The 12,288-nt window shown below is 34.1% G+C and overlaps 1 protein-coding gene across 1 annotated transcript in view; it reads right to left on the bottom strand.

The window, feature by feature from the left end:
• LOC145660898 (methyl farnesoate epoxidase-like) overlaps positions 1 to 12,288 on the bottom strand; it is an 82,076-nt gene that overhangs the window by 22,825 nt on the left and 46,963 nt on the right. The window contains exon 6 of the mRNA XM_081726329.1: positions 625 to 805. Coding sequence (XP_081582455.1) covers positions 625 to 805 — 181 coding nt within the window. The remainder of the gene's footprint in view (positions 1 to 624; positions 806 to 12,288) is intronic.

Below are 12,288 nucleotides of genomic sequence, written 5' to 3'. Positions count from 1 at the left end.
TCGCAGGTTGAGGTAATTTTCTATTTAGACCGAAATACTTTGATGAAATATACATAACAAAGTAAATAATCGTTTTTTTAAATTCTCGTCTTTTCTAGAAGTCATACAGTATTTGTACTTGATTTACTTGTATATTTCTTATCTAAATAATGTTTGTATAGTGATTTTCCACGCTAGAAACTGCATAGCTTTAAGTTCAGACGAAGCTCTACTCACAAGAGTCAGGATAACTAGTCTCAACATATTGGAATCATTCCTATCTACAACTTTCCGTCTGCCTTCACAGTTCGCAAGCCGGAATTAGTGGACACACCGTAATTCACTCATGTGCTGAAACTTTCGCATTCGTAGTCGTATTCGGTTCTAGTGTAAGTGCCTTCTAATATTCCTAAAACTGATGCACGTAATCCTAACACTGACATATACCCTACTTTTTTGCTTCACGGATACGTTCAAAACGACTGTAGTATTAAAGTTCGAACAGAAAACATTTATTTTATAGACCCCAAAACATATTTGGATAGCTTGTGACTATTATTCAATATTCCTCTTTAAGACACTTGTTGTAATGTGAACAGTGCAGCTCTATATCTATCAACAAAATGATAATATAACTACTCAAACCTGTTCATATCTTCTAAACAAATTGGTCGATCTCTTCCAACTACAGTGTCAAGTTCTTCCTGTACCTTGCGCTGAACTTCAGGATACACAATCATATATAGTATAATAAAACTTATTGAAGCACTGCTTGTGTGAGAACCAGCAAGAAATAGATCAAAACATATATCACCGATAGTATCATCTGAAATGAAAAAGTGAACAAGAATTTGAGGAATTATTTTAAAAAATGGATCAAAAGATTGCAATCTTGGTCAAAAATGTTAAGAATTATAACTGTAATGGGTTCAAACCTTGTTTTCCTAATCGGGAAAGCCATATATTTAACAGTACTGGGTTCGATTCTACTCGCTCCCTATCGGGGTAAACCCTTTTATTACTGTAAGTGGTTCGTGTCCTACGGTCCCAAGGTGGCTTATGCATTTACTATGGTCCGGGATTCGATCCTCTACGATTTAATGTCTCCTTTGGACTTCAATACCAGTTCGGATCATCCATCAAAACCGACCATATAGCCGCTGGACTACATTACTTAGAGTTCGGTCAGAACGTTCTGGGGAACCGGCACAAAGCTAACTCTAATTATATTATCAGCACTGATGCAATTTAATGGAATGATCCAAAAAATGCATCAAAAGACTGCGATCTTGGTCAACAATTAGTCTTTGGACAAATTGTTGTCAGAAGCCACAAAATTTTTGAACGGTCCCTAAATCGAGTTTTCATATTTTCTACGGAATAAGCACTTCATACTAAGTTAAGTGATAGTATGGGTTTGGCTACACTATATGTAGTTCTCCGGATATAAGGCGTACCAGAAAATTTTTGATTGAAATATATTCGATCTTTTAATCTTCTAAAAGTATTAAAGGAAAACACAATTCTAATTACCACATTTACTCACAAGGAAACCGTCCCAACCTCACACGTCCAAATTGAACGAAATTTCGTATAGATACTAATTTGACCCATCAGGAAGTTGCGGTCGACAAAGAGAGATTGTAGCACTCCCGTCTTCTCTAAGAAATCACATACACCAGATTTCCTTCAGATCTTTGACGGCAGCATCACAACGGAAAATTGTTAAAGCCTTGTATCATTTCTAGGTCGCCACCGCGTCTAGAAAACCGCGGAAAATAACGCTGATTCCGGTTAGGTGCAAAGTAGGTGTGGTACCGCTTAAGTTCCAAAATCACACTGCACGGGACAGATTTAACACCATGTCTTCAAATACGTGGATGAGCGATTGGATGAATTATTTAAACTCCAAATGCAAAGAAGCCATTATGACACTCTTAAATTATTTCAGAAAGTAAATAGTGGTTATAAAAAACTAGTTATAATGGATAATACCTTTATGGAAGTTCATCTTCAAAGCTAACGCTGGAGTACAATGGATATTACATAATTAATAACAATAGCAAAATATCATTAAATATTGAAACATCATAGGCGATAAACATTTTCAGCAAAGTGACATTACACCTGAACGTAGCAGATGAAATACAGAGATAAGAAAAGATAGGTATTTAATTGTCTTTTACGAATCCATATATCGAAAGCATTCATGGTTCAGTTTGAATTTTGGCGTTATGCATCAAAGTTAGGTTAAGTTCAGAAATTTTGTAATAAAGCTTTCCACAGTCGTAATTAGGTTAAATTCATTTTGATAGTGCAGAATGCAATTTATCATTATTTGGTTTATGTATACATTTTATAATTTAGCTTAATTTTAGAACAGTTAGTATTCGTATTCTTTGGTAATGAAGTAAGATTCAATGTTGAAAAAGACTACTGTGGGCAAATGGCATGCGAAGATAAAGATGTTAGTTTGCTACAGTTATCATAGTTGTATTGAAGAGCAGAATATCTGTAAATAACTACGTGAGTCACACATTGTGTCCTTAAGAAGCCAAACATACATATCCCTCTGCATACAATTAGTTCTGACATCTTCGTAACAGGTGAGTGCGTAAGTAAAATAAAATCATTTAAATAATAATAAATTAATTATTTGAACAATTTGCCATACGCATTAATTCAAAATATGTATTCAATATACATAACATATTAACTGTATAGTTATCAATGCAGTTTCTACTTTTATTTAGTAATCACGCATACTCTTTTCCTGTAGTTACGGACAGAAGCTATTATTACTGTAAGAAAGAGGTTTGAAGTGAAGGCTCGAGAAAGGATTATGTGGGACATGATTTTATTTAATACAATGCAGTAGCGGTTTCTGACGTAAGACTACCGGGCTACAGCACGCTTCCTATGTTTGTGTATTTATGTTAGACTAATTTTAGTTCAAAAAATTTTCATCTATTCATTTGTTTAAAATGTTCGTTAATTAACAAAATACAGAACTTTCCCATGACGATCTTTTTCGAGCGTGGAGCGCGATTGTCAGCGCCTTCAGCAGTGTGAAAGTTGTACCAACGAATCGAGCGGGCTGAACTGAATGGAGCTCGCTTGAACTATACAAGCCTACTCAACAAATATATCTCTAGCATGGAGCAAAGATCCCAATATGCCTTGTCCACTTTCCTTTTTTTACACCCAGAATAGCTTCCACCGTGCTGAGTTAGGCTGAGCTCGAAAACATTCTGCGCAAGCGCTAAGTATTCCTCTTTCTCGCTTTCTTCTTCTGCTTACTGGCGGCGCTCACCGCTCGGTTCTATCTTTTCTCCTCTTTTTTATTTTCTTTAATCCTAAAGGTCCGGGAGCCCAGAATTGCCGGGAGTGTATATTAAATGAACTGAACATTTTTGACACAGATTCAGATCGTAGCTATTTTATAGCACATATATTTAATGGGGCATAGGTAATAAGGGATCAATTAATGGCGTACAACCTAAAATTAAAGAACACTTTCCTTTGGCATACTACGTCCATTGTTAAGCAATTAAATTTCATAATGGAAAGAACTGCATCTCAAAATCAATCGACAAGGGTTTTTTCCTGTAGTCTTTCAGGATTTTCCACATTTTTCCTTCTCCACACAGCATGTATCTGTTTTAGAAAAAGTGGCTGTACGACGTATTCCGAGAGGGTCAGCTACTCGATGGAATTTCAAGTCACGAATCGTCAATTCCGTCTATGAAAATTTAAATGTTTCGCAAGAGTGCTTTTCAGAACTAGAGAAATCCAACACAGGGAATTCATGTTTTGGTTAGGATTCTTTCACAAAATAATGCCGCATGTGAATATTTTCTATAATCAAATTCAGTGCAGGCCTACCATTAAGTACAAACAGCGCTTAAAGAATTCATTGAAGCCATTGAGAAAATTCGGAATGACACAGTAGTAGGCCCCCCGTTATGCGCGAATCGAACTTTGTGACGTCATAGGTCAAAGGTCAGTGACCTTGGCCCGAGGTCAATGACCTAGGGGTACCTAGAACAACCCCCTCTAAATTTTGGCAGGGGTGCCATGGCCCACCCCCTAAATTTAGACAGGAGTACCTAGGACCACCCCCTTAAATTTTGGAAATTGTCAAATTTAAATATTTGGTATGGTAGCCTATGACCAGGGTATGTATCTCTATCAGTATTGGGGGTCTATGTTGTTCCCTTTCGTGGGTAAAAAATTGCCAAAAATTCAAATTTTGGAGGTTTTTGACCTAATTTATCCCCTTTGATGAGGTGTTATTACCCTATATGGTTATATGGGCGTATACAGATGTGCATTACCTTTAATAAGACATGGGTATATTAATGCACCCCTTGAAAAATTTGGGAGGGGTACCTAGGCCCACCCCTTAAATTTTGGAAATTGCCCAATTTAAAAATTGGGTATGATAGTATAGGACCCTAATATGTATTATGATAAATTTGGATGGTCCACCTCGTTCCCTTTTAGGGGTACCAAATTGCCAAAATATAAACGTAAGCAATACGTAGTACCACGTGTTTGGTTTTGACCTAAGTTATCCCCTTGGATGAGGTTCTATTATCTTATATGTTTATATGAGGGTATACAGGAGTCTATTACCTTTCATAAGACATCGGTATATTGGTGCACCCCTTGAAAAATTTGGGAGGGGTACCATGGCCCACCCCCTAAATTTTAGCAGGGGTACCTAGGACCACCCCCCTTAAATTTTGGAAATTGCCAAATCTAAAAATTTGGTATGGTAGCCTATGACCAGGGTATGTATCTCTATCAGTATTGGGGGTCTATGTTGTTCCCTTTCGTGGGTAAAAAATTGCCAAAAATTCAAATTTTGGAGGATTTTGATCTAATTTATCGCCTTTGATGAGGTGTTATTACCTTATATGGTTATATGGGAGTATACAGGGATTCATTACCTTTTATAAGACATGGGTATATTAATGCACCAAAGGAAAATTTTGGAAGGGGTACCTTGGCCCACACCTTAAATTTTGGAAATTGCCCAATTTAAACATTTGGTATAATAGTAAAGAACCCTAACATGTATTATGATAAATTTGGGTGGTCCACCTCTTCCCCTTTCAGGGGTACAAATTGCCAAAATATAAACGTAAGCAATACGTTGTACCACGTGTTTGATCTTTTGGCCCAATTTATCCTCTTGGATGAGGTCGTATTACCTTTTATGCTTATATGGTTATGTATAGGGGTCTATTCCCTATCATAAGACATAGGTATATTGGTGCATTCCTTGAAAAATTTGGGAGGGGTACCTTGGCCCACCCCTTCATTTTTAGAAATTGTCCAATTTAAACATTTGGTATAATAGTATAGAACCCTAGTATTATCACTATAAATTTCGGTGGTCCACCTCGTTCCCTTTCATGGGTACAAAATTACCAAATTTTAGTACAACCACGTGTTTGGTCTTTTGACCTAATTTATCGCCTTTGATAAAGTGTTATTATCCTATATGGTTATATGGGCGTATACAGGGGTTCAATACCTTTCATAAAACATGGGTATATTAATGCACCCCTTGAAAAATTTGGGAGGGGTACCTTGGCCCACCCCTTAAATTTTGGAAATTGCCCAAGTTAAACATTTGGTATAATAGTATACGACCCTAATATATATTACTATAACCTCGTTCCCTTTTCGGGGTACAAAATTGCCAAAATATAAACGTAAGCAATACGTTGCACCACGTGTTTCGTTTTTTATCTAATTTATTTCATTGGATGAGGTCCTATTAACTTATATCGTTATATGGTCACATATGGGGATTCATTTTCTATCATAAGACGTAGATACATTTGTGCATCCGTTTAAATTTTTTGGGTGGGGTACTTTGGCCCACTCCTTTAATTTTGGAAATTGCCCCTTTTACATGTTTGGTATTATAGTACAGGACCCTAATATAGATTAGTATAAATTTGGGTGGTTCACCTCGTTTCCTTTCATGGGTACGAAATTACCAAATTTTAGTACAACCACGTGTTTGGTTTTGGCTCAATTTATCCCCTTGGATGAGGTCCAATTACCTTATATGGTTATATAGTCATGTATATATTGGTCCATTTCCTATTATAAGACATGGGTACATTGATGCACCCCGGAAGGGGATTCGGTATCATAGTACTTGCCTCAACATAAATTTGGGTGGTCCATCTTGTTCCCTTTCATGGGTAAAAATTGCTGAAATATAAACATAAGCAATATGTTGTACCATGTGTTTGGTTTTTGGCTCAATTTCTCCCCTTTGATGAGGTTCTATTACTTTATATGGTTATATGGTCATGTATATGGGTTCATTTCCTATCATAAGACATGGGTACATTGACGCACCCTTTAAAATTTGGGAGGGGTATCTTGGCTCATCCACTCGGTTTTAGAAATTGTTTAATATAAGCATTTGGTATCATAGTACAGGACTTCAATATGTACCACTATAAATTTGGATGGTCCACATCGTTCCCTTTCATGGGTAAAGAACTACCAAAAATCAAATTTCGGAGGTTATTGACCCCTTTGGTATGTATTTAGCACGTTATATGGGTATGTACAGAGGTTTATTACTTTTATATGATTATGTTCCCTTTTAAATTTGGGAATTATCAAATAACAAAATTCGGTAAACGTTTTCTAGGACACATTGTAGATGTTGGTGTTCCTCTTATGACCAAATATTCAAAATTTAAAGGTTATTGACCATCTTTATTATTAAATGAGTACAGGATTTATTACTTTTTCGTAAGACACAGGTGTATTTGTGTACCAATCTTAAATTTTGGGAGGGGGTACATTTCTTATTGTCATATCAATAATTGGTAATTGTTCTTAAAATTGGATAGTATCTCATTCATTGGGTAAATCATTGTCAAATATGAGTATGATCACGTGATCAGTTATTGACCTTCTTCTTCTTTAAAGTATTCTTTAAATTTGGGAATGGTTATTAAAAGAATTTTAACATAATTCGCGAAATTTGAAACAATACATTGAACTTTAGTCACAGCTCATAGTCTAAGATCATTGGTGGTGATTGATTTGACCTTGAGCTTTAGAGACCTGATAGCTAACCTTATTGAATCTTATGACTCATAGACGAAAGGCAATACATGCTACAACAGTTTAAAATTTAATCATAAGGTGATGTAATCTGACACTAGCAAAGTTATCGTTAATGCAATTTGATTGGCTGATCACTATCTTTCCTGCAATCTGATTGGTTGATCACTATCTTTCGTGCAATGTGATTGGTTGATGATTTCCAAAACCGTTTATTTGTTAATCGAATAGTTAAAAAAACCGGATAAAGTTTGACGGTTAATCGTGAAACGTAAAATTTTTTGTTTGAATTTTTTGTTTGAAAATTCTTGCTTTCAAATTTTTGTTTGAATTTTTTTTCAGAATTTTATTTGAATTTTTTTGACAACTTTTGTTTAAAAATTTTTTGTTTAAAAATTTTTCGTTTGAATTTTTTTTCATTTCAAAATTTTGTTTAAAATTTTTTGTTTGAAATTTTTGTTTGAAATTTTTCGTTTCCAAATTTTTTGTTTAATTTTTTTTTCAAAATTTTGTTTGAAATTTTTTCGTTTCAAAATTTTGTTTGAATTTTTTCGTTTTAAATTTTTTGTTTGAATTTTTTTCGTTTCCAAGTTTTTTCGTTTCAAAAATTTTTTTCAAAATTTTTTTCAAAGATTTTTGTTCGAAATTTTTGTTTGTAAACTTTTTTGTTTGAAATTATTGTTTGGAAAATTTCGGTTTGACATTTTTTAAGTTTGTGCACTCATTAGTAAAGAACCGGAATTGTTTAGAACAAAAACCTTTGACAACATTGTTTTTTCATGATGCAATAGTACACGTCAGAACATGATAATGCAACGTCATCAGTTTTGCATCATATATAAGTATCGTTCGAGTTAGTATTCATGATAGTGTCATCATGGCTACTTGGCTGCAGTTTCTAAACACGTGATCTGATGAAATCATTTACCAAGATTACTGATTTACAACAGAATGTACCTTATAGAATCTTAGCTAGCCAAAAAATCCTATAAAGTTTGTATTAAGAATCGTAGTGAAGCTTGAAAATGATAAGAATATAATTTTACCAGCAAGATATTTACCCATGGAAGCATCAAAACAAGAAGAACTGCTGCGTTTCTTAAATACTGGATCTGTATATTTATGTTACAAAGGGTGGGGTCGAAGTCATCAACTTGAATTTAGTACACAGCCGGTTTCGTCAGCAATTGTGATGAAATTATGAATTCAAACGTTAGCACATTCCTTTGACGTCAGACGTAGCTGTATGCAGAATGCGATCTATGAATTTGGTTAGTCAGCATGACGTCAGCAACTGTGATGAAATCATGAATTCAAACTTCAGCACATTCCTTTCCAATGACGTCAGCAATAACTATGAAATGAGCAAATACAGTGTCAGCCCATGAAATCATTTGAGCAAGTGCGTTTCAGCAGGAAAGATGTGTACTTCTAATGATAAAGAATTCCTCTTCGCAACCTATTATCCAACAAATATATTTCAAACAAAACATGTGATGATTGGTATCAGCGCTAGAACATTTGAACCTGTGATTCGATTGAGCAAAGCAGAACAATTTGGTGTACAACTGACCTGTGAAGAATGGCAAATATTATGAAGAATCGACCAAATGAATGATTATTTTCATGATGAGCTATATGTGACCATAGTCAAATCATTAGGCTCAAATCATGAAGTGGTGCTACGTACAGTCCTTGAAGAGAAGATGGTGCTGTTACGTAAAAAGAGTACATTGCATGTCCCTCGCAACATGGTGTATCTAACGCAAACGGAATGGAACAAATTCATCAACGTATTCCAGTGTGTAAAACATGCAGTGGAAGTGTGCAACAAAACAAGTATATTCCTGAAAAAGTACTATTTTGAAAAATGTGTTATGCATATTGTACAACATGTATCTAGATGTTGTGATGGTTGTCAACATCGTTCGTGGGTGCATACCTGTATTGATAAACAGTTTATTTGTGATCAAATGGACATTGAGTTTAAACCAATTGATATTGCAATAGACCTTAAAAGATTTCAACTGGAATTAAAATTATATGCTAAAGACAAACTAGTGCAAGAAGTTCAAAATACATTGTATCGACAATATCCAGATTCTATATCTGGTATGGATGTATGTAATTAACCAGTCCAATGTAATAAAATGATCCATTTCAATGATTTGTGTTTTTTCATTTCAAGTACAACCCCATGTTGTGACGTGTACTATTGCATCATGAAAAAACAATGTTGTCAAAGGTTTTTGTTCTAAACAGTTCCGGTTCTTTACTAATGAGTGCACAAACTTAAAAAATATCAAACCAAAATTTTCCAAACAATAATTTCAAAAAAAGTTTACAAACAAAAATTTCAAACAAAAATCTTTGAAAAAAATTTTGAAAAAAATTTTTGAAACGAAAAAACTTGGAAACGAAAAAAATCAAAAAAAAATTTCAAACAAAAAAATTCAAACAAAATTTTGAAACGAAAAAAATTTCAAACAAAATTTTGAAAAAATTTTCAAACAAAATTTGGAAACGAAAAATTTCAAACAAAAAATTATAAACAAAATTTTGAAACGAAAAAAAATTTTTAAATTTCAAACGAAAAATTTTTAAACAAAAAATTTTTAAACAAAGGTTGTCAAAAAAATTTCAAACAAAATTCTGAAACAAAAAATTCAAACAAAAATTTGAAAGCAAGAATTTTCAAACAAAAAGTTTCAAACAAAAAAATTTCAAACTAAAAATTTTACGTTTCACGATTAACCGTCAAACTTTATCCGGTTTTTTAACTATTCGATTAACAAATAAACGGTTTTGAAAATCATCAACCAAACAGATTGCACGAAAGATTGTGATCAACCAATCAGATTGCAGGAAAGATAGTGATCAGCCAATCAAATTGCATTAACGATAACTTTGCTAGTGTCAGATTACATCACCTTATGATTAAATTTTAAACTGTTGTAGCATGTATTGCCTTTCGTCTATGAGTCATAAGATTCAATAAGGTTAGCTATCAGGTCTCTAAAGCTCAAGGTCAAATCAATCACCACCAATGATCTTAGACTATGAGCTGTGACTAAAGTTCAATGTATTGTTTCAAATTTCGCGAATTATGTTAAAATTCTTTTAATAACCATTCCCAAATTTAAAGAATACTTCTCTTGATATACCTAAGTCTTAGAGTTAATCATATCATTATGTGTTCAATAAGGTCAATAATGTCCGTCAATTGTTTACCTGAGTAGAACCAACTGTTTTCTAGAAGTGTGTATTCAAACTTAAGAAGTACCACAACAAAGGAAATGAATCCCTGTACACTACCTCATCAAGGACAATCACGTGGTACAACGTCTTGCTTACGTTTATATTTGGCGGGAATAATCAAAACCAATGACATAATTTCATTTGACAATTCTCAAATTATTCTACAAAGTTTCAATGTACCAATGTCCTGGACTCCTAATACCATCATAGGTCAATAACTGATCACGTGATCATACTCATATTTGACAATGATTTACCCAATGAATGAGATACTATCCAATTTTAAGAACAATTACCAATTATTGATATGACAATAAGAAATGTACCCCCTCCCAAAATTTAAGATTGGTACACAAATACACCTGTGTCTTACGAAAAAGTAATAAATCCTGTACTCATTTAATAATAAAGATGGTCAATAACCTTTAAATTTTGAATATTTGGTCATAAGAGGAACACCAACATCTACAATGTGTCCTAGAAAACGTTTACCGAATTTTGTTATTTGATAATTCCCAAATTTAAAAGGGAACATAATCATATAAAAGTAATAAACCTCTGTACATACCCATATAACGTGCTAAATACATACCAAAGGGGTCAATAACCTCCGAAATTTGATTTTTGGTAGTTCTTTACCCATGAAAGGGAACGATGTGGACCATCCAAATTTATAGTGGTACATATTGAAGTCCTGTACTATGATATCAAATGCTTATATTAAACAATTTCTAAAACCGAGTGGATGAGCCAAGATACCCCTCCCAAATTTTAAAGGCTGCGTCAATGTACCCATGTCTTATGATAGGAAATGAACCCATATACATGACCATATAACCATATAAGGTAATAGAACCTCATCAAAGGGGAGAAATTGAGCCAAAAACCAAACACATGGTACAACATATTGCTTATGTTTATATTTTAGCAATTTTTACCCATGAAAGGGAACAAGATGGACCACCCAAATTTATGTTGAGGCAAATACTATGATACCGAATCCCCTTCCGGGGTGCATCAATGTACCCATGTCTTATAATAGGAAATGGACCAATATATACATGACAATATAACCATATAAGGTAATAGGACCTCATCCAATGGAATAAATTTGATAAAAAACGAAGCACGTGGTACAACGTATTGCTTACGTTTATATTTTGGCAATTTTGTACCCCGAAAAGGGAACGAGGTTATAGTAATATATATTAGGGTCGTATACTATTATACCAAATGTTTAAATTGGGCAATTTCCAAAATTTAAGGGGTGGGCCAAGGTACCCCTCCCAAATTTTTCAAGGAGTGCATTAATATACCCATGTTTTATGAAAGGTAATGAATCCCTGTATACGCCCATATAACCATATAGGATAATAACACTTTATCAAAGGCGATAAATTAGGTCAAAAGACCAAACACGTGGTTGTACTAAAATTTGGTAATTTTGTACCCATGAAAGGGAACGAGGTGGACCACCGAAATTTATAGTGATAATACTAGGGTTCTATACTATTATACCAAATGTTTAAATTGGACAATTTCTAAAAATGAAGGGGTGGGCCAAGGTACCCCTCCCAAATTTTTCAAGGAATGCACCAATATACCTATGTCTTATGATAGGGAATAGACCCCTATACATAACCATAAAACCATATAAGGTAATACGACCTCATCCAAGAGAATAAATTGGGCCAAAAGACCAAACACGTGGTACAACGTATTGCTTATGTTTATATTTTGGCAATTTTGTACCCCTGAAAGGGGAAGAGGTGGACCACCCAAATTTATCATAATACATGTTAGTGTTCTGTACTATTATACCAAATGTTTAAATTGGGCAATTTCCAAAATTTAAGGGGTGGGCCAAGGTACCCCTTCCAAAATTTTCCTTTGGTGCATTAATATACTCATGTCTTATAAAAGGTAATGGACCCCTGTATA

This window comes from Thermobia domestica, chromosome 9, assembly GCF_964235325.1.
Source record: "Thermobia domestica chromosome 9, izTheDome1.hap1.1, whole genome shotgun sequence".
NCBI lineage: Eukaryota > Metazoa > Arthropoda > Insecta > Zygentoma > Lepismatidae > Thermobia > Thermobia domestica.
Note: the sequence above shows the minus strand (reverse complement) of the source record. Positions and strands in the feature narration are given on the sequence as shown.